The following is a 24,071-nucleotide window of genomic DNA, read 5'->3' on the forward strand; positions in this document are numbered from 1 at the left end:
TGGAGCAAAACACTCAAATTGCGCGTATTCCATGTAAGTGAAATTTTCGCATGGGCGGTCACAGTACTTACGTTTTATTAATAGCAAGTCAGTATAATGTATACCTGAAGTCCATCGTCGTCATCCGGCCGCGAGTGATTACGTGTTACTTTTAGCATTGTGGTTCGTATCTTCGGGCTCGTGATTAATTTGTTTATGGCTCTACAGCTAAACCCCATACACACGGACGGAATCTAAATGGTGCAGTCGGCAGAGACACGTCTTTTGGTGTACACCGTCTGCATGTCACTTATCTTGCCTCCCAACTATAGCTGATTCTGCGTGTCTCAGAATGAACGAAATATGTAGGTGTACGCATTGCTTGCAGTCTCCCAGTGCGAGAATAATCCTGCTAAATATTCTGCCGAGTGCATAGCTTTATGCTCACTGATTCCTAAGGATGCTTGAACATGCAGCGCACCACTGAGAAGCATTGCGGGCGGAGCGACATTAAGTCATTTTTATCGTCAGCACGTGCCTCACTGTTTACACGTACGCCGTTTAGTGGAAAAAGGCCCCTCGAATGACACGTTTGACTATCCATTAGTTGCACCTTCGAAAAATGTATTTGGCGTATATAGCTTGCATTATGATCAGGGAATCGCATTTAAATCGCACACAACTCGCTGCTCTATAGCCTCACTTGCAATGAATTCAGAGGGTTCCGGTTCTACTGCTATACCCTAAAATTGGCAACTGTGTCTCGAATTGCTAGAACCCCATTGAGATGTAGGATTAGTATTATGATTAAACCTTCTACAATCAGTGAATTTAACTTGCAACCAAAGCCGGTTCAGCCTAGACGTCATCACAATGAACAACAACAACAAAAATAGCATGCAATGCCTGTCCCGGCTCCCGTACACCAAAACGACAAGTCATCAATCTAGCCGCGTCCCTCCCTCCCAACTTCATAACCCTTCAGAAATCTCCTCTTCTGCAAGTTCCCAAGATTTGTATGCGGCAGCTGGGCATGCATCTAAGCTTCTTGTACTGGCGTATTTTGAAGGGGAGTAGAAAAAAAAACAGAGGGGAAGGGGGGGTGGATGCGCATTGAGCACGCCTTATATCCGAGATCAGGAGCTTTGCAAAAAATTAAGGCGCAACTGAGCGCGATCCGCATTCCACACCCTATCACGCCCCTGGTCCTTTCTTAAAGTCATCCCCGGATCGGCCCCCAAGTCGAGTTTAGCTTCGCGTAGGGCAGGCCCCTTAATTAATTTTCTCCCTCGTATTGCACATTAAGCGACCCCGCTACCCTTCCACTGTACTTCCTGACTGCCCTCCATCCTGAGCATGGGCCCAAACAGTGGGAAGTGAACGCAGACCCCATGCTCAGCCACACGTGCTGTCACAACCGAACGTTTTCACTACTCGGAGAGCGAGGTTTGACTAAAAAAATGTGGTTGATTCACCTGTTATAGGAATAGGTAAAACACGAAAGTAAAATCTGCAGCGAAATCTGCAGCTGAGCTTGACTTGCGGGTCGGCGGCTGTCTTGTGGGTGTGCTTGGCGAGTGACGTCCTGCAGGCTGGTCGCTTCGGCAAAGGTGTACTGGCGTCATTTCCGTGACGGATGACTTCAGTGAAATCTTGGTGTACCCCGGCATAAAACACTTTCATGTTAAAATATAAAACCCGAAAACGAACAACCCTAAGTATAGCGTACTCTTTAGTCCTAAAGGTTGCTTCCCCACAAGAAGACCCTGTGTGCAGGGGTGCACCCTTTACGTGCCGCTTGCTTCGTTGTACTGGCGTCATTTCCGTGACGGATATGACGTCATGGAAATCTTTATGTATCCCGGAATAAAACACTTTCGTGTTAAAACATTCGGAGAGCAGGCAAGTCTGCTGTATACATGTACGGGATCCTTTGTGTCTGCATAACCACCCACATATAGAAGACCGTAATGGACCGTCACGTAGCGCCACTATTAGTTTGTATGTCTGCTTCCCGAGCTCTTGAAACATTCGTGGTAGATGACAAGGTGTCGGAAAGGCTCAAAAGCCCCTGGCTCCATGTGTCTACATCGAGTGAGTGTCGTGTCGCTACACAGAAACACACCTGAACGCCAAAGCCTGTTAGGACCATACGCAGAGACCGCCATGTCAGGTAATCCATAGGCGTGACTGAGACAGGCTACGCCACTCTACAAAAAGAACCAGAATGTCACTGTCAAAAGTTAAAAGATTCGCGGTTGACCCTTTTCGCATTTGGCAATATATGCAGGTTCCGGACTGCAGCAGTGCATGGTGTCAATGTAGGTCGGCGTACGCTACAGATTGTTTAAATGCGAAAGGGAGAACCGAATCGCCAAGTTCAAAGGTTATTCCTCGGGCTCCGCTTACTTTTCCCATGATTTACTACTAGCCAAAATTTCATGTTTCGGCTGAAGTTGTCACACAGCTTTGAGCGCATGCACGTGGGACATGGTTCCAGTAACCACTTCATTGTTTGACGTTCTGGCCTCGACAGCGATGCGGCCAATCCAAATTGAACTTCACCCCTCCCTCTCTCTCTCTCTCTTTCCGGGACCGAATCAATGGAATGCTACGGGTGATAAACCTTAATAAAGACTAGTTACTGCGCAGCTATGGAACGTTGTACATAGCATAGGATAGAAACAGGGCGTGGAGAGGACTGAGCAAGTGGACACGCTGAGTGCGTCCTCCGTCTCGCCCTCGTGCTGTGTCAGTTCTCTGCAGTTGCTCGATACATATATATTCATTGGATATTAAAGAACCCAGCTTGCTTCGTGGCATCTAACAAAGTTTTTTTTTGCACCGCAGCTTTAGTTTAGAATTGCTGCGCCATGGTTACCTTTCGCACAATTGGCCCTGGAAATACCCGTTGCTCAGGTAATTTGTGTACATGAAACTGAAACATGTCAAGGCAAAAACATTGGGTTGCTTCCTGTGGAGGCAAGAAGGCTGCCGTAAAGAATAACAGGCAGTGGAACTATTCGCTGCTCGTTATCTTTTTGAGACAAGCATATTGTACGAATGGTTATACGTATACGTATTCTTTCTACCTACTATGGACTCATTGGCGAAATGGACTCTTGCTGCCGCCTGACTCATATGGTTAAGGAAAAAAAAACACGTATGAAATCTATAGGAATGTTCACATAACTCGTTAGAAAGTTGAAGAGATAACGTAGAACGTATTTTACGTTATCAGTGGCGTAACATACGCTCGAAAGACGTTGACACACTTACAGCTGTAAATCGGGTCGTTAAATCCTACCACCAGAAACGTCCAACCTAAGCGAGGCTCGAAATGCATATAGCGAAATTCAAGGCGAATTTCGCTATAAGCTGTTGTCGCATTCAATTGACGCTTGCACGGCCGGTGCTATGTACCACTGTACCATAAAAAATCGAACATATGCTTTTGCTCACGCGCAGAACATAAATGGGGCTGCGCGGAAAATAGCGAGGATCTGCGAATTTCATGCATGGTTCGTGACTTCACGGAGGTTGAATTTCACTCCTAAGGGCGAAGAAAAGCCAGGCAGCAGCGCGGACGCCACATGGCAACAGGAGTGCACCGCCGCGGGGCTGCACTGTCAGGAATCAAAAGGACGAAGTCATACCTTGCGCACGCGGGGTCTGAAGTCACGTCGGTCCTGCATGCACAGCCTCTCGGCTCGGGAATACGGCATCGAGCATCCTCGACGTTCTGGCGGGCCGCTCTATTCGGCCATCGGCTGCGCCACTCAACGGGAACCTTTTAACAAGCTGCCGGCCGGGCTCGTACCGCCAACGCGGGCACCCCCCGCGGCTAGCGCCCCCCAAGCATGAGATCGCCACCGCATGACTCCTGCGCTCCCGTGTGCCGCCTCCGTCCATGTGCCACTGCGAGCGCGATTCATGACGTCGACAAAGCGAAAAAGAAAACGCACTCTGGCATCGCCCATTTGGATGTGAAGGCTGTTCGTGGGCGCAAGTTCAATGAACACGGAGCGCATGCGAGGCCATTTTACAACTGTCAGAGCGTGCTTTCCGAATGCGGGGTCTGATATCGATACACCAGGGCTGATTTGCGTCGAAAGTATTCACATGCGCTTAAGTTCCCTGCTATAATAGCAAATTCCAGTACTGCCCTTCCCCCTTGCTAGGCGGCATCAGCGGTTCCGTCTTTCCAACCGAGATCCAGGTCGGAAGTTACGCCTGAGCCTCGCGTGAGAAAAACCCATGCTACGCTCACGGAATAGCCTCCACAAATTGATTTTTGTAGCCGTCTAACTTGTATCGACGATGCTCTGGAGTTCTAACACGTAGGTCCTGTTCGAGCAGTTGCCCGAAATAGCCAACGAACGTACGCGCCTCAGACACCCGGGACACAGAATGGCGTAGCTCGTTGGCGCATCGACCGTTCAGCATCGGCAGAGTCGCGTAGGTGCCGCCAGTAATCATGGCAAATCAGAGCTCGAGGTCCCTGCCATCGAGAGGCCAGCAGTAGCGGATTCGCAGCTCACACAATAACCATTCTGGTTCAGCAAGCTCCTAGTTGATTTCGACATCCGACTAGTTGAAGCGCAATATTTATATCTGTTTGTTTTATGTTGTTTCACAGTGTCACGCCTAATTGGATGCTCGGGCCGCATTTGTACCTGCGCAGGGGTCGCCCAATGCGAATGCGGAAAATGGAAGCCTCTAACATCGTTGGGAGAAAGGGGAGCGACGTGAAAAGGGTTCATTAAAATGCACGAACCTCAGCCCGGCTCCACGTGCGTGACGAGTTTGCTAATTCCCTGGCCAGATTTCCGGGCTATCTTTCCGTCTGAGGGGAGACTGCTCTCAAGCTCGGAAGGGTGCACAGCGAAAAAGGGGACAGACAACAGATAGGCTAAGCGCTGACTAACGACCAAATTGTTTACTGTCTACGCAGGCATGCAGACGCACAGCGACACGCAACTGTGGATGTCCTGTAAGCTTACGTCAAGCTTCTATTTCGAACCCCAACTCGATCGTGCGCTATAATACATAGACACACAACATTCAGAACTTCCGGCAATCGTTGAGACCAATTTGCATGCAACTTAAGGCACAATTAAATGAAAAAGTTCAATTCAATAGCGGACGGTGGAACAGTTTTTTGGGTAAAGTCCTTAAAACATAAACTGAAAGCGAGGCCAGCTATAACTGCAGCGGAATCAGTCTTACTTGAACGCTCCCCAGGTTGCGGAAACACGCTATAATGTGAAAATACCCCCTTCACATTGAAGACGCACTGTGATTGATGTCCTGGGAAGTTGCCCTTCATTTACAGATTCGCATCTCGTGAGAGACACACCCAGAGAGAGAGAGAGAGAGAGAGAGAGAGAGAGAGAGAGAGAGAGAGAGAGAGAGAGAGAGAGAGAGAGAAACTTTAATCACAGTTGAAGTGAGCATGTTTGTGGTCGGGGTCTTCAGTCCAGGACTCCGTTGGTACGGCCGGCTGTCTTCGCCCTTTCCGCAAGCAAAAGCTGCGTTTCAGGGCAGGAGCGTTTCAGGGCAGACTGGAAAGGAGCTCGGTTGTGGAGATCTCGTGAATAATACCTTAGCGAACTACATGGGCTGTCCGCTACCTGCCCCACCAACCCACCCTGTGACCAGGTCACTGTGGTTACACCATCAGGTGACCGATAACAAGCCACACACTCAACCACATGTTCGAATGTCCGGCGTGTATCGACGCGCATCTCGCGGGGCATACCAGTACCCTGACCCGGGTGGTACAGGCCTTGCGGACGCTGGGGTCTACGACAGCATTCCGACTACATTGGTGCAATGTCCCCCCGTTTGCTCAGATGGCACTCAAACTTGCTTTTACCCAACGCTTCGCGCCCCGCCATCTATGCTGGCGGAGCTCACAGCCATCCTGGGACAGCCTACAGCAACCATCGCGAAATTTCATTCAAGTTCCTGAAGGCTCAAGTTTACAGCTTTAAACAGATTTTACGACGGCAGTACCGGATTTACGCCGCGTTGCCTACAGCTCCACTGTTTTAACAGACATCCGCACCCTACTATTGATTCGTCGTTATGCTCCCCACGCTCACATCGCAGGGGATAGTAGTATACCATGGCATCTTAGAATTACTCCACGGCCACTTCCGTTGCTTAAAACAGCAGCAAATCAACAATTCCTCCAACGTAAGGACGACCTTCGTCGCGCCACACGTGCTCTCATTACACCCTGCGGAACAAACCTTTCATTGGACTCCTCGCTGGGAGGAGGGTCTTGCTGCGGAGATATCGCGTTGGAGGGGCCCTGTTCACTGCTGTGAACTGGGCGTAGCCACCATGTTACCATGTCCCGTTGGCTGAGAACTGTTCTTTCTCTACGACAGAATCAGAAGCCTTGTCCATTACCGACTGCCTATAATGAAATAGCCTCAGTGGCTAAGGCGTTCCGCTGCTGAGCACGAGGTCGCCGGTTCGATTCTTGGCCGCGGCGGCCGCTTTTTTGAGGGAGGAGAAAAGCAAAAACGCCCGTGTGTACAAGGTTTCGGCGCACGTTAAAGATCCCCAGGTGGTCAAAATTAATCCGGAGCCCTCCACTACGGCGCGCCTCATCGTCTGCGTTGCGTCGGCGCGTTAAACCCTTCAATCAATCAATCAATCAATCAATCAATCAATCAATCAATCAATCAATCAATCAATCAATCAATCAATCAATCAATCAATCAATCAATCAATCAATCAATCAATCAATCAATCAATCAATCAATCAATCAATCAATCAATCAATCAATCAATCAATAAAAAAATAAATAAATAAATAAATAAATAAATAAATAAATAAATAAATAAATAAATAAATCAATATAATGAAATACCGACTACCGATTATTCATTTTATGTTGCGAGTGATGCACTATGCGAGGCGTCTACGTCGGCTCTCTGCAGGATGTTAAGCCATTTTGTAGTGCCACTTAATAAAACCAAAGGAGGATGCCTAAGCTTTGACTTTAAGCGTGGAACGTGATAGCCGTTCGTACTCGGCGATGAGGAAGACTCTGTAGTGCCCCCGCCCCTATACCCGGCAGCGCATCCATCACACATGCATCAAGAGAGAGCACGCACTACAGCATATTAAAGAGTCCCTGCAACACTTCTTTCAACTTTTTTCTAAATCTTAAACGTTTTCTGTACGTACTCAACAAGCAGATTCGGTACTTATAAAAGGAGGTCACAAACTACCTCAGCCAAAAATTGCTGCTCTATGCCTATCAGGTAACTTTAAAACTTGCTCAAAAGATTTATATCTCTCTTCCTGTCTTGGCGTTCTTCAACCGCTAGAATTACGTCATTAAATCGGTGTAGCGGCTATTAACCAGCTTCATATTAGTTCAGCAATAAACACATTCGGTAGCCACTTTAAAAATATCGCCACAAAGGCAAAGCAGAAACAGAAGGCGGATCTGTTGCGACGAGCAAATCGCGCAGTGCCGCTCCGTGCTGGCGATAGATATAGCTTTCACAGTGCTTCCAGACGCGAAAGAAAAAGTGGAAGCGTTTATCAGAAGTGTTGCAGAGTCACTTTAATGCAATTTTATGGTCCTGCTCAGTGTCGTGCCTAGCAGCTGCGTTCGACATCGGCGATGTCAGGTTTGTCATGTCACGTTGGCAAGAAAGCACAACGCGTTCGGCGTAGCACGCCGTACCACACCGCCTTGCACACGCGCAAATTATGCCAAGCTACATTTTATTGAATGCCAAGAAACAGCAAGCTAACCGCAGCCTGCAGCAGACACAGTGTCGAGTCGCAGAGGCAGCGCGCCCTGGTTGACGAGACTGGCGTAGCCGACGCGAAATGCAGAATGCCGCATTTCGCGCGCCTGCCGCCGGGACACGTCGACGGACGCTAGTTTGCGTCGGCCACTCCGATGCGCTGGACCACGGTCGCTCAATGTATAGTCCGGCCACAGCATAGCCCGCTCAGCGGCCGTGGCCGGACTATGCTGAACTTTAGCCGACAGAACGTCGCCGCTTCCCCCTAGCTCTGACGTCATCTTACCCCTTTATCGGCGCCCGCGAGCGGTTAAACTTTCCGCTCTTGCTGGCACCCCTTCTGCAGTTGTGGCAGCGCTTTACGATCCCGGGGTTTCAGTGGACGCCGCAAGGTGGCGCTCGGCATTTTTCTCGGTATTTAAGGGTAGCACAGAGGAAGTTAACTTCAAGGCTGTCGAGGCGACGAAAAGAAGATTAGAATGCTGGTGGACGAAAAGCAGAGAGGGGAATATTGCGTAGGACAGCTACCACCTGTAACAGAAAAAAAAGTATTTTGTGCCTAATAAGCCTTTTGTACCTGCCCTAAGCAGCGCTAGTATTAAACCAAGAGTATAAAACATAGGTATACTGGTCCGTTTTGGTAAGATGACATGTCATCACCCCGCTACAAAGGGGAAACTAATAGCAATCATCATCATCATCATCATCATCATCATCATCATCATATTTTTGGTCTTTGTTGACTATTGAGCAGCGAGAGTCCGCTTCAAAGGGCACAGCTACCATCACCATCATCAAAGTCAACGCCGCCGCCGCCGCCGCCGACTTTCCCGAGCCGTGGGCCCTTAAAGCTCCGCGTTAAAATGCGGACCACGACTACCTTTAATGCACATCCAGAGTAACGGGAACTATTCATTCATGGCCACTAGCTTACGCAGAAAGGTTTGTGAATCTTGATATTGATAAATAAATCTCGTTGCTTCTGATTAGAACACTCAGTCTATCCTCCCTAATCTTTCCACCAGTGAACCTCAAAATTTTGAAGGGCAAATATTGGGTTGGAGATCTAGAAACAGTGCAGTTATCTGTGCGCTTAAAGTGGTCATGCAGACGAAATACAAGTTTGTTTTATTCAAAAGATTTCGTGTTTTGTAGTGCTCCCAGCGCTTGTCCGGAAGCAAGCAATGCTTTATTCCCTGAGAAATTAATCAATTTAAGTTAAAATTTCGATTCTCCCGCCAAATTGTGTTTTCCGGGCGTCTGCAATGACATCACAAGAGCAGGTCGTCAAGCTAAAACTATATGCTGCGGAGCATGTTTACCGTTAGTAAACCTAGATGGCGCCACCATACCACGGCGCGCCGTTTTGTGCCTTTGCTTTTTTTTACCCTATTTCTACCTGGCTTGTCTTTGTTAAGGTAAAAAAATTAGTTTCGTGAAACATGGTGTTCTGTTGACAAATACGGTCACGTAAGACACCGTCGCTTACGCCAATCGGCCAGTGTCATCTGAGACTACCCGAAGCGCTGCAGTGCTGTGCAGCTAAGACAAGAATAGTGCGCGCAGTACCGACAACAGTACGCATGGGCACTACTATGTTTACGTGTATTTTCGTAACTTCCACGGTTTATCCCACCATTCTCACTGCTATTAAAAGGATGTGCCCCAAATTTAAGTACAACTAGCTCGTTCGGTACGCTTGCCCTGCCTAATTTGCGTTTGATTTCGCCGGCCTCCGCCAATCACACAGCAGGTCTTATGACATCATAGGTTCTGTTGCGGGAAATGAGCTAGTGGGTCGCATGGCCATTCCTTTTTTTTCTAATTATGTAGCATAATAATTATTATCCTAATTATTATCCTAATAATTTCCTGATTATTTGGGCGAAGTTTACGATAAAAGTGGTGTCAGTATGATTCTAACGAGCCAGTCTTTCAAATGAACCAAACGTGTTTTGTCTGCATGGCCTCTTTTCGGTGTCCTTTGGCTTGAACGCCAGATGACACCTTGAGAACGCAGAGTTACTGGTAAACACTTTTCTTACCAGTTTTTGGACGCAGCCCCGTCGGGCTTTCCTGATGGAGGCGAAATGCAAAAATGGCCGTGTGTCGATATTTAGGCGCACGTTAAAGATCCTCAGGTGGTCCAATTAATCCAGAGCCCTCCACTACGGCGCGCCAAATAGCCCACGTCCGGTTTCGCGCGTTAAACCATTCAATCAGCAACGTCGGTAACTGCACTCTCACCCGACACAGTACGAAACACAACACCTTTCTTATCTTGGTACATTTCCTATCTTCCTATCGTGAAGGCTGGTCAAGCAGCCTTCGCTGCAGGGGAGCCTTGAATCTCCAGTCCGGCTTACCCGGTGTGCATACATGCCCGACCTGTGTAGCGGGGGCATATTTACATTGCGTAAATACAAACCGAACTCCGAGATAATTGTTACAGTTTAGCTAAAATTCAGTTTAAGAGATTTTCTCTCGCCTATAATTCTGATTGATTGATTGATTGATTGATTGCTTGCTTGATTGCTTGATTGATTGATTGATTGATTGATTGATTGATTGATTGATTGATTGATTGATTGATTGATTGATTGATTGATTGATTGATTGATTGATTGTAGGGTTTACGCGCCAACACAACGCAGGCGATGAGGCGCGCTGTAGAGGAGGGCTCCGGATTACTTTTGACCACCTGGGGATTTTTAACGCGCGCCGAAATCTCGTACACACGGGCGTTTTTTTGCCTATAATTCTACTGCATGCATTTGCTTTCTAAGCAAGCTTATCTAACAATACAGACCAACTTGTGTTTTACTAATTCAGCACTCCTTAAAAGACCCCCGCAACGCTTTTTTTACAGGTACTTTTCTGGCCCTACATCGGTTCTTGGTGTCGTTCAGATACAGACGCAAATAGAATTATCAGGATCGCTGCGCGAATAAGAACGTTATTCAAGTTATTCAATATTTACGTCTACAAATACAAGATAATGTGGCACTACCTTCGTCACGCCCGAAGCCTCCGGATATGACGACGCAACGTGGGGACCCTACGAACTCTACGATTAGCTGAGCTTGCAGTATTTTGCCTATGTCCTTGTATCGACCAAACGTGCCTAAATAATGCTTTAGTCCGCATTTTTTTTTTCCTTAAAGGAAGCATAAAACTTCACCGCGGATAGTAACAAGGGCATACACTACTGTCCGCTTCGAGCGCTTCTGTGTCCTTTCAAGCCGTGTTACGATGAGCCGCTTTCTATGCTGTCAGCATCGCCCGACGTCCGGCGTATGCGCGCTTCGCTAAAATGCCTGCCAAATCGTCCATCTGCGTTCTATATGACGATGTCTATGCTCGGCGGATATCAGTGTCGACGCCAGAAGTGGCGTAGTCAGCGAGCATCGGAAAGCGGACGGCAGATTCAGTGTTTTCAGTCCGGGCCGAGTGTCTCCACGTTGCGAAAAGCAAAAAACGACTGTGTGTACGACATTTTGGCGCACGTTAAAGATCCCCAGGTGGTCCAAATTAATCCGGAGCTCTCCACTACGGCGGGCCTAATCGCCTGCGCTGCGTCGGCGCGTTGAATCCTGCAATCAATCAAATCAGTGTCACGACGTTCGGGGACGTGCTTTCGCTCTAGAAAGCGCCGTTCCGTTCACCAAAAAGCAACCACACCTTTTGTTTTTTTTCCTATAGGAGCAATCGGCTGCCATGAAACAAATTCAACCAAGCTATTCTTGTTAAGAAGCTGTTACCAAAGACAGCGGCAAATCTATAATGGGGCATTCCTTGGCCTGCGTCGGGAATACCGCGACTGTGGGATAGCCGCACTTTGGTGGCCGCTACTGTGATTTGACGGCGGCGAAGGTGACGGCGACGGCGTTGTAACCGAGCGAGGGAAGACAGAAAGAAAACTGCGGAGGAAAGAGTGGCGAAAGTGCGAGGCGGAGAGCAGTACGCTGAGCCCGCACGAGACGCTCCTCGGCGGCGACGGATGGTGAAAGCTTCAGGGGGAGGGCGGCACGCGCTGCTATGGCGTCATGTCTCTCACTGCCTCCCCCTCACACTTGCGCCATGCGTCGCAGACGAAGAGCACCTTTCCCTGACACGTTCGTCAGACGCTGCTCTTCCATTCGTGGATAATCTGAACCACGTGACATTTGCACGGGAGGATCAAACAAGACTTGCAACAACACGCTCGCCGGCGGCGGCGACACGCTGCGAGAAAACAGCAGAGTAGCGCGTGCCGCTGTGCGTTCGCTGATCACGCGATCACCTCCTGAGACGCATCAGATATGCGCCGTGACCGATAAGACTGCAGTTCGCGCTGCGCAAAAATTTCGCATTAGAGAGTGTAGTAATCGTCAGTGCTTCTTTATAAGTTAAACGAGGGAGCTCTGGCTTCATTTCTTGTAGCATTAGCATGACGGGGCTCATCTGCAAGATCGGTTCGTGATGAACAAAGTTATCACGGCCATATCTGAAAAACTAGAAAAACTACACACGCAGATAGATACTCGTTGATGCCCAAGCATTGTGTGCCAAATTGCGCCCCTTGCCTCGTTGATTGAATGGCGAATGGTTAACGAATCTGACCTTGCTTTTGAAGGTCGGTAGTTCGACCCTGCGGAGGCCTACCTTTTTTTTGTGTCTCCAAAGTTCCTTTCTAAAACCAGTGTATGCGACTGTTTCTCGTCCTTCTGTGAATCCACAAGTGAAGTTCACGTCAAGCCTCAGTAGCAAGGCAGCGCACACACTTCACACTTTGAATCACTCGGGGCATTCTTCAAGGTAAGTCTTGTTATGAACAGCCTTGCTGTTAACCAAAAATATCTTGAAGAGTACGGTAGAGTTCAGAAAAGTAAGCCTAGCAACACACATCAACGCAGCGGCGGGCAGGCGTCTTTCTATTCGTCGGCACTGTATCGGCGCGGTTGTCGCGGTGCCGCCGAACGACGCCGTCAAGAAGCGCGGAGAGGAGCTTCCCGGGCCGGGCAACCATGGGCTCACTTGCGGAAAGCGGCGTTTTTCGATGCCCTTATTGGTCCCGCGATGCGTCGTCATCGGGACGAGTGGGAATCGAACAGCAGTCCCCAGGTTTTTCGAGAGAAAGAGCAACTTTCAATTAGCTTGTATTACAATTAAAATGGAATAACTCTTTTATTTCTGCACAGAACTTGATGGTATTTTTTTTTCGTCGACCTCTGCATGACACGGAGGACACACGTAAAGCCTAAAAAGTACCTCAAAGAAAAGCGTTGCAGGGGTCCTTTAAGCAAGCGGAACACCGATTTAGCACGATAGCTTTTCATTTAATCCTCAACCCCCCCTTCAGGCTCGAATTCGCTTTCATCTCAAGCAAGAAAACCAGTGTATGCGCTAATTTCAAGTTAATTTCAAGCTTCCTTCGCAAATGTTATGAGTCTCACGCGTGCCATGGGTGCTGTACACACACACACACACACACACACACACACACACATATATATATATATATATATATATATATATATATATATATATATATATATATATACATATATATATATATATATATATATATATATATATATATATATATATATATATATATATATATATATATATAGCGAATCAGAAAATGGGAAATGAGGGGCTCCGTGAAAATGAGACAGAAAGTAAGGGTTGGCAGTCAAGAAAACCTCGGAAAGCAAAGGGGAGGTTGTGGTGGGTCATAGAAAGAGATGAAGAATTTTTTGAGTCGAAAAGAAAGTGGTGAAAAAATGCCCGCCGGGTGGGATCCGAATCCCACCCGGCGGGCATTTTTAAGTGCGAATGCACTTCTTAAGCGACCCTGAATCACGCGTCCACCGCCGTCCGTCCGTCCGCACCACATACCCACTTAGGGCGATTGGCCAAGAAGAGTTCCTAATTTCTTTAGCACATACCCACTTAGGGCGATTGGCCAAGAAGAGTTATTTCGCATCACCCGTGCATTCGCACTTCCCCATGCTCCCCTTCGGGGAAATGCGGGTGAATTTTTTTCACCACTTTCTTTTCGACTCAAAAAATTCTTCATCTCTTTCTATGACCCACCACAACCTCCCCTTTGCTTTCAGAGGTTTTCTTGACTGCCAACCCTTACTTTCTGCCCCTATATATATATGTATATGTATATATATATATATATATATATATATATATATATATATATATATATATATATATATATATATATATATATATATATATATATATATATATATATATATATATATATATATATATATATATATATATATATATATATATATATAGATATATATTTATATATATATATATATATGTGTGTGTGTGTGTGTGTGTGTATAACACTATGTCTTAAAACTTGCAGGGACAATCAACTTTGATTTGTTGTTTCACTCAAATTTTTGGTAAAATCTTTCATGCGACTTCTCGAGTGTTCTAGATGTTTGACATTGTTTCACAGTGCAAAGAGTCTGCTAGATGAGAGCCAAAGCAGAAAGTAGCTTGTCGAATTAGATTACCAAAAAGCACATGGTGATGCAGCACCTATCGCACGCGTATTTTAAAGCTAGCAGTTGATAAAGAGTGTCAGAAGGACTGAGGGCAGCAAGGGGGGGGGGGAGGGTTCCGAAGCTCTAATGTCACTCAATCATAACGTCAAACTACTAACTTCCCGTCAATCTCATCTCATGTCAGATTGAGGTCTCCTTGAGTTTGAGGGTCGACCTCATTCGTTGTCCATCCCCAGGTGTCGGTTAAACTCGCAATTCTTCGCAACAATCTAAATGTTGGGAACGGATTTTTTCAACCCCTCACTATAACGTGAAGAATACTGCTTGCGTTGCACGTCCATAATGCTTTATGATGTACGAAGTATAGTGTTGTTTCTTCTGCCATACGAAAAAAAAAAAAACCACGAGAGGATAGCAATTTGTTTACCGGGTGGGCTGGGGACTGGCATGGACCCCGTTAACGTGCGTTAGTGGGTTGGTGGCGGCAGTGTGATTTGTACATCAACCAGGCAATGGGCAAACGTCGAAGAGGCCGTGAGCAGGTAATTGGCAAGGATACAGAAAATCATGCGCATTGGGATGACGCAGAACAGAAAAATCCCATTCACCCATATATTACTCGGGCTGTCATCGGCGCCTCCAATCAACCGGGATGCACAGTCCCCCACCCCCATGCTCGCGCACTCGAAGTCCCACGGAACACAATATACCTTACTTATAATCGCACTCCTGTGCTTTCGTATCCTCCCGAAAAGCATCTGTGAGCACAACATCCTGAGCTTTGTCCTCCTTCAATAAGGTAGCTCGATAACAATTTCGGATCACGAGATAGAAGGTGTGATTGTTAAACTTTTCTAACACGAAAGTGTTTTATTCCGGGCTCCACGAAGGTATCACTTACGTTATATCCGTCACGGAAGTGACGCCAGTATAACGAATCAAATTGCCTGTAAAGGGTGCACCCCTGCACACAGGGTCAGCTTGCGGGGAAGCAACCTTTAGTACTAAAAAGTACGTTATGCTTCGGGTTGTTCGTTTTCGGGTTTTATATTTTAACACGACAGTGTTTTATGCCGGGATACACCATGATTTCACTGACCTGATATCCGTCACGGAAATGACGCCAGTACACCTTTGCCGAAGCGACCCGCCAACAGGACGTCACTCGCCACGCACACCTACAAGACGGCCGCCGACCCGCAAATCATGCTCAGGTGCAGATTTCGCTGCCCATTTCACTTTCGTGTTTTGCCAATCCCTATGACAGAGGAATCAACCACAGTTTTTTAACGTAATATTGAGAGTTTAATCCGAAATTCTACCACAAACCACTACGTTTTGGCTTTCCCCCATCCTTCCCCACTAATTTCATTAAAAATACATTTCCTAGCGTTCCCTTTAATCGGGCGACAAGAAAAGGCTTTTGTTCTTGCGTTTCAATGCCCGTAATACGTGTCGCCAGAGTAAGCAACGAGCTGCAGTGCTTCCTCATGACGCAGGATGCCTGGTAGAGGCAGTGTTGCAAAATCGGATGATACGCTCAAGTGCCACGAAATGGTACACCCAAGTGGGCTACGCACACGCGCAGAAGAGCAGCTGGATAAGTGTCGGCATCCTCAGGATTTTCTCCCCAGACAAAGAGAGGGGATGGAGGGGTTGAACAAGCAATGAAATAACAAGGACGTTGTATGTTGGCCAGGCCTTTATACGTGCAAAAACAAAACGAGACAACCCACGCATCTAACAGCAACAATCGTATTTAAAGTAAAACGTAAAAAGAAGGTGTCGTCGTCATCGTTGCTGTCGTGACTATGACTGCAGGCGCCAGCCAACATATAAAGGCCCACCCCTGTACAAACCAGTTTTTTATGTTTTTCCCTTCAGCTATGTCCTGCAATACAGGGTGATCAAAGTTAAGTCGACAGGTTCTTTTTTTTTTAAATTAGGCGCTTAGATGTACGTGAAGACCACCGCTACAGTGAGGCTATGCGCCAAGGGGGACACAATGAGGTGGTAACTATTGACGTCGGTGGCTTAAAGGAGCCATGAAGACAAAATACAAGTTTGTTTTATTCGAAAGATTTCTTGTTCTATAATGCCCCCAGCGCTTGTCCGAAAGCAAAATATGCTTTATTCACTGCGAAACTAATCAATTTAAGCTAAAATTTTGATTATAGCGCCAAAACGCGTGCATTTGAACGACGTTTGCAATGACATCATAAGAGCAGGTCTTCCAGCTAAACTTGGTGTGGAGCGGCTATCTATGACTCTCCTCCTCCCGAGTGGTGTTCGGCCGTGGAGGCGGAGACTTGCTTACTGTTAGTCAACCTAGATGGCACCACCACATCGCGGCAAGCCACTTTCTGCCTTTGGTTTGTTTGTGCACGTATTTAAACATAGCTTGTTTTGTTCACGGAGGCAATAATCGTTTCGTGAAACATGGTGCTCGCTCGACAAATACGGTCACGTAAGACATCGTCGCTTGCGTCAATCGGCCAGTGTCGTCTGACACCACCCCAAAGCCGCGCAGTGCTATGCATCTAAACGAAACATAGTGCGCGCAGTACCAATAGCAGTTCGCATAGGTACTTCTATGTTTATGTGTGCTTTCGTAACTTTCACTGTTTGTCCCACCATTCTTACTGATAAAAAAGAATGTGCCCTAAATTTAAGCGAAAGTTGCTCGTTCGGCAAGCTTATTTGTGCCTAATTTGCGTTTGCTTTTTCCGGCCTCCGCCAATCTCAGAGCTGGCTGGTATGACATCATAGGTTCTGTTTCGGGAAATGAGCTAGTGGGTCGTGTGGCCATTCCCCTTTTTCCTAATTATACAACTTATTTGAGCGAGGTTTACATTGGAAGTGCTGTCAGCATGATTCTAACGAGGCAATCTTTGGAATGAACCAAACTTGCATTTTGTCTTCATGGCCCCTTTAATAAACTAACTAAAATTTAATAATTAGCTATTTAGCGGCTGCAGTAAGCAGGCATGTTTGTATTGAAGAGTTAGACGCAACCGTGTTTCTGCGCACTTTCATTTGGCAGAATTCTTTTAGCGCATTCGTACTCCAAGATATCGAACTGCGAAATTTAATTGCCTTCCACATGATTACGCATGCTAGACAGTGAAGACCGGCGCAAAGCTCCTCCCTTTTGTGATGTGCCTGTAGTGTACGGTGTTTAGTTTGAAAACGAGATGGAGACATAGGCCAAAGTGATAACTGGCACCCTTTTAGTCTTGGCTGACGTTATCGCAATCTGCAGTAGGCGGAACCGCTATCGAAACGCATAACAAAAAAATTACTCCCACCTCCCCTCGCGGGAACCCCTGTGTAGATGCGACGCATAGGGGGTTCCGTTGTTGTTTCCGTTAGGTTGATTCTCCCATCGCGTGAAACGTGCCGTGAACCCCCTGCCGCGGCTATGACGCAACATTGCGCGGCTATGACGCAACACAATCCAACACAATCCACTTTAATCCAATCCAATCCGATCCAACCCAAATCCAAATCCAAATCCAATCCAATCCAATCCAATCGAATCTAATCCAATGCCCCTCGCGAGAGAGTGTTCACTATCGGAGAGGAGAGGAGGTGAGCGGCGGAGAACGCAGATCGCGCGGCGAGGAGAATGGGGGAGGGGTGTGGACGGACAACGACAACGCCGTATGGAGGGACAAGGCGAGTGAATGAGATGCCGTCGCATCTAAAACGAGAATTTTTCGCAGATCGTCACTCTCTAGCATGCGTAATCACGCGAACGGCAATTAAACTTCGCAGTTCCATTTCTCGGAATACGGATGCGCAAGAAGAATTCTGCCAAATGAACCTGCGTAGAAACACTATTGCGTCCAACTTTTCAATACAAACACACCTGCTTACTGTAGGGACTAAAAGTTATTTATTCAATTTTAGTTAATTAAGCCACGGACATCAATAATTAACACGTCGGTCTGTGTCCCCCTGGGCACATAACCTCACAGTAGAGGTGGTCTTCACGTAAAGCTAACCACCTAATTTCAAGATAGCCTGTCGACTTAATTTTGATCACCCTGCGTATACAGCCACGCTGCGTATACAGTTTAAGTAACCTTTAAAGATCGCCTGTCTAAGAGCTGTATCCGTTTTCTGTAACCACACCCCTCCCGTAGAAGACCACTTCTTGGCAGCAGACGGGAATTTACAACCCCCGGTGAATGAATTAATCACAAAAAGTGAATAAAATTCATTGCAGCTATAGTCTTATCATCGGTCAGTTGTGGTATAATCTTTTTTCAAAGGTATTTACACCAGCTCCAGAACTGCAAAGCATTCATGAGAAAACTGACTTGGCCGCAAAGCGTTTTGGTCGCAAAGCGCAAAGCCGGACACTGTTGAGCCATTGAAAAAGGCTGGTAGTGCTGTTCAGCTTCCCTGTAAAATTGACGTAATTTGAAGGACGAGCTTCCTTGTTGCGTTTGTGTTTATTGCATAGCCTCGAGGCTTAGTGGGTATACAAAGCGAGCTCGAGCTATATCTAGGAAGCTAGTTTAGCATCCCGGGTATATTCCATAGACTATATCAAGAAACGGTAGAAGGGCAGTGGAGCCAGCGGTGGTAATGAGTGTCGTGACGTAAGTTAGGTCTGCCACCAACACATGTTTTCTCCGAATGTCCTTGGCTCAATTCCCGAAAGCCATTGCATACCGACTTCGCCACAGTGGCTTCAAACTGCGGAGCTCTCAGCGTACCACTGTGGATTGTCCTTTTACGAACTTTTACGACCCCCGTACCTTCCAGCGAAACTTTCTAAAAGCGAGGTGCAGAAAGCAACATGGGAAATTCCGTCTACTTCTATGTGGGAGCTAGTATATGAACAGAGTTTCAGGTGTATCCGCAGCGCCGAAATGGCCCGTGGCCTCGCAGCTATAGAAATGGTGGTTGAGCGTACCGTTGCGGAGTGTATATAACCGTAAATATCGCTCTGATGGCGACCACTCTAAGCCATATTGCACCATAGCTTTACGCGAGAAATATTCATGTGCGGGAAAAATTTTACTAACCTTACTACGTAACAAACATGTCTTAAGTCGCAGCTGGAAAACCTGCACTCTAACTTTTTGCACCCTTCTTGGCTGAAAAGGGGGTAAAAATCTTTTCCGATGGCACACACCTTCAAAAGGTGTTTTGGCTGAAGGAGGTTATAAGGATGAAAAATAGGCGTTCTTGTGAGCGCCCTAAAAAAAGGTGTGAGGAAAAAAAAAGTGTGGGCAGCGCAGCTATGCGTGACATTGTGGACCGGCTGAGCTCGCAACGCGACATACAGAAACATTCTACACGCACAAGTCACACTTGGACCACAAATAAATTGAGAAAGAAAACCAACGCGATGCATGGGGAGAGCGAGTACATACTTACTTAAATATACATGTGGTCATCTTGCTTTTATATCCAGCAGAGAAAAGTCATCTGATAGAGTCGATGGGCTTGTCGCAAAAATCAGATATTTTAGTGGTCATTTTGGAATGATGCATTTTAACGTGTGTATATACAACTCCGCATGTGGATTTGCAAACAATTTTAAAAGCGTGAGGTGGTTATTATGTTCAATAAGTGGTAGAGTTTTATTAAACATCAAACGAATATTCCACCCCATTTCAACACCCACCAAGAAGGGTGTTTATTATTTCAACACCCTTTTTCCTAGAAATGTCTAAAGCTACAAATTAGGGTGTTGGAAAATAAGACAAAGAAAGACCGGAACTAAGAAAAAAGGATGTAAAAGACCTCCGAATTTGAAGGTATTTTATACGCGTTAACATGGTGGACTGAACATTTTCTACAAGTGGGGATATGTTTTGGGCCTCATGATGTTTAAAACAATATGAATTGGCATAATTTATTACCGGCGGAGCTGTTTAAGCTTGAGCTAGGTTCGGTGGCGCTGGCAAAAAAAAAAAAAAAATACAACGCCGCCTGTAAAGGGTGCACAACCGCAGATAGGGTGTTATAACAGTGAAGCCGGCTTTCGAGCCTGTTTTAGTGTAAGCCCAAGGGGCGCATGGGTGTGCGCACCTCTTACTATACCGTTTCAAAGATACTAGTCCTTTTGGTATAATAAAACGCAAAAAATAGCACATCTTGCACAAGAAGCCCTTAATCTGACCAGGCAGTTTTGTGACGCGTCTGGAGCGGCTGTGAATATATAAAAAAAAAAAAAAAAAAACGAAGGGATTTTGGTTTGGTGAATGGGGTACGAAACCCTCCTTATTTGCTGACATTACTTGGGATAACAACGCACTTCAATACGTAGGTGTACCTTTGCACCAAATACGAAACACCGGGCCGCATTGGTCATTGGCACTCCGAGCCCCGCAGGCATGGATGGGGCGAGAACTTTCTGTGTTTTCGCGTGCGCGGGTTTGTAATCTTCCTTGTCGCGAAGCTTGTTTATGTGCTGCAAGTACTTCATTGTGCGTGTTCTAAAGTACAAGCTCTACATAGAGTTTTTGTGACATTTGTGTGGGGGTCTCAATGGGAACTTATGCGTAGGGACTTGTTTCTTCCATTAGTGTCCGGGGGTGCTGGGCTGACACATTTGTTTGTACACCAGCTTGCATCTCGGTTTTTCTTCAAGAAAGTGACGCATCATCCACTTCTGCTAAACGTTATTGAACAGAGAATAAGTTTTCATTTACCTTTTTTGCTTGTCTCCACGGGTGAAGTTAGTACGAAGCCGCCATGGGGCTTTTTAAAGGAGGTGGGCGACACCTTTCATTTCCTTACTGCGGGGTTTTCCCTGCAATACTCTGTACCCTTTCCAGGAAGGCTTTGACGAACACTTTATTAGAGAGTCTGTTCCCAGTGCCAGTTTATTACCAGCCTTACATGGGCCTTCATAAGGACAGTGTTTTGAAGCGTATGTGTCTTCCTCCAAATGCAAAAAAAAAAAAAAACGTTTTTCTTCAAGCTGCATGCATCAACACTCCCAGTGAAAACATGGTTGCGCGAGAAAGGAATGTCTATTCCTTGGTCTGACAATTGCCGTTTATGCAATAAACCTGAAACCATTGATCTTTTTTTTTGTTTGTTTTGTGCCGGGATGCGGTGTTTTTCTGGGTTGTATTGCAACGAACTCTTACACAAATCGACTTACACAAAACCTTTACACAAATCGGCTCTTGCCTTTTCGAGCTGTTACTGGAGTGCCCTATGATATCTTTGTTTTGATGGGATTGCATAGCTTGTGGAAGTGTCTCATGACGGACAGGCACGCGGAACCCCTCGCCCAACGATGTCCATTTTTTGGGAGCAGGCTGCGTTGGTGCGGAGTATTTATGCGGCGCAAAGGGACCCACCAGAATGGCTGCATCTGTTGGACGCGTGCGTCTGCTTGCCGGAGTTTTGACGGACGGCTTATTTTAGCTGCAGTGATGTGCATCATCTGGGATGACTCATAGCTTTTGTAGGCTGTAATAAGAGCAGTTTTCCTTCAGTAAAGAAAAAAAACGTGCTGCGAGGCTAGAGAAACAAAGGAGCTGGGGGTTGACCTAGCTTGTTTCCCCCTTGGATCCGCTGTCACTGTGGGGGACACACTGGAACAGCCTTGTAACATCCGGCTAAACTTGGCCTTACCCCTCAGCTGCAAGCCTAGCCTAGCAAGAATATCGCAATACCCCACAGCACTTAGCAACTCCTAGCAAAACCTACCAGAACTTGGAAACACCAGACGAAGCTAGGTCGACCCCCAGCTCCGCTTTTTTCTTTTTTTTTGCAACTGTACACCTACTCCACACCCTTTCAGCACCCTACAAAAACCAAGGGTGTTGTAGTCGGTCAACACATTTTTCGCCCCACAAAAATAGTTTAGAGCATAGAAAGCTTGAAATTACGGCGTTGGAACCTAAGAAAATGGGCGCAATGACTTCCAAACACCCTCATTCCACTTATATTACACCTTTTGTAGACAATAAGGGTGTAAAAAGTTTAGTGTGTATATATAGCCTTTTTAATTTTAAAAGTCCAGATTGGCGTTTCACGTGCCAAAGCGAAACTTGGGCCATGAAGCGCACTGTAGAAGGAAACAATTTTTTCTTTTGCTTTTGAACACTTCTTACCAGGCGGGGAGGATGGTATGAGGGGATGTCTTGTACTTGCAGTGCAATTATACATGCACGCATCACCTTAATCAATCAACAGCTGAACACCTTTTCCACACCCTTTTAACTCCCTACCAAAAACCAAGAGTGTTGAAGTTGGTCAACAGCCTTTTGTTTTCCACCAAAAGGGTGTAGAGCTACGAATAAGGGCGTTGAGGTTCAAGAAAAAGGATGAAAAGACCTCCCAACACCCTTTTTGGCCAAAAAAAGTCGTAAAAAAGATTAGTGTGTATGCTTTCTTTCGTAAACTGAACGCCTACGTACTCTGTATGGACGTCCTCCTCAAAAAGTCGAGTCAAATCAAATCAGTTTTATTTGCATCACAGTGATGCGAGCAGGCTCGGGAAAGAAGTGACCAACTTTCACTTGAGAAAACCCGAGCCGCCCTGAGTACAAGGAAATCTCAGACGCTGCGGATGCTAACATAAATAAACTGCTGCCATTGCTACTAAAGCCCCAAAAGGGGTATTCCACTTGCACGAATCACGCTTTGAAGTGCACGCAAAGGTCAACACAAAGGAAAACCGATTCGACACCAGGAAGCGGTCCTTGTTCATTTAGCGCGCTCTCGTCTCCTTCGTCTTGTCTTTGCTGGTACATTTAAGGGTGAACATTGCAAGCAACGGTGTTAGTCATTTCACTTGGACTCGGTTTGTGTGAAACGAGGCAAATTAATGACCCCTCAAGGCAAGTCATTTCTACGCGACTGATTCAACGTATGCTTCGTATCCCTTGAGAAACCCTCGTAGGGATTTCTTCTTATTCATATGATTCCGTTTTCACACGCATTTGAGGGGGCACAAAGTCATTGCTCCTCGTCGTCGTAAACGGGCAGTTACTGCGGAAGCGCTGTTTCATCACGGGTGCATTGCCCGGTGCTGTGCTTGAATGCTTCGCACGTACGCCCGCGTACTGACTTGTACGCCGCTTCGATTCAGGCCATTCTTCATTAGTTAACCCCCTGGATTGGCTTCAACGACAAGTCGCGCACCAACCACGCCGTCAGCGTCAGGCGTGAAGTAATAAATGCTACAACTACCACAGCTGTTACGCAGCGATTATGTTTACGTTAACTATTTACTTTGTTTAACTCAAGTGAGTTGAGGTATCACAGTAAGGTGGTCCTTACTGTGGTAAGGGCATTTTCCAAGTATCCCTTGCTTATCAAATATTCGGCAATTAGACGTGCCTGTCGTCAGCAGGCTATGAAATCTCGTGCTCCCTTAGTTGCATGGCATTGTGGTACTGACCGCACACTGTTTCCTGTACGAAACACACGGCGTTGCCAAAAGTATGCCGAGATTGCTGTACGTGGAACGCGCGCACCGCGGATACCCTCGTGCTCGCTTCTCTTGTCGCGGCGAGGAATCGCAGGCGGCGGAAGTTCCTCGCGTGGGATTCGCCTGCAGCTGGCGGGAGCCCGTTCTTTGCGGGGGCGGCTCGTTTGACTTGTGCGCCGCTTCGATGAGGCGGAAACCACGTGCTCCGTGTCGTTTCGCCGATGTTCCTTTGTGCGCCGCCCAGCACTTCATCAGCGCCGATGCCCCGGCGGCCAATGTTCGGGCCGACCCCGATCAATTGATTCGATGCCAGCTCGCTCGGCCGCCGAGGGACAAACCGCCCGCGCAAGTGGGCTAGGAGGGAAGAGGCG

At 46.8% G+C, this 24,071-nt stretch overlaps 1 protein-coding gene across 4 annotated transcripts in view; it reads right to left on the reverse strand.

The window, feature by feature from the left end:
- The window catches only part of LOC144155525 (sodium-dependent noradrenaline transporter-like), a 204,091-nt gene that overhangs the window by 70,881 nt on the left and 109,139 nt on the right, over nucleotides 1-24,071 (reverse strand). The window contains exon 1 of one of the 4 annotated variants that reach the window (XM_077687028.1): nucleotides 3,636-3,785. The exons of 2 other annotated variants lie outside the window; for them this stretch is intronic. In XM_077687028.1, coding sequence (XP_077543154.1) covers nucleotides 3,636-3,704 — 69 coding nt within the window. In that variant the 5' untranslated portion in view covers nucleotides 3,705-3,785. Of the gene's footprint in view, nucleotides 1-3,635; nucleotides 3,786-24,071 lie in introns of those variants that run through there. One more of the 4 variants, XM_077687027.1, reaches the window with a different exon arrangement.

Source organism: Haemaphysalis longicornis, unplaced genomic scaffold (genome assembly GCF_048455015.1).
Source record: "Haemaphysalis longicornis isolate Haplotype H1 unplaced genomic scaffold, Haemaphysalis longicornis Haplotype H1 scaffold_1, whole genome shotgun sequence".
NCBI lineage: Eukaryota > Metazoa > Arthropoda > Arachnida > Ixodida > Ixodidae > Haemaphysalis > Haemaphysalis longicornis.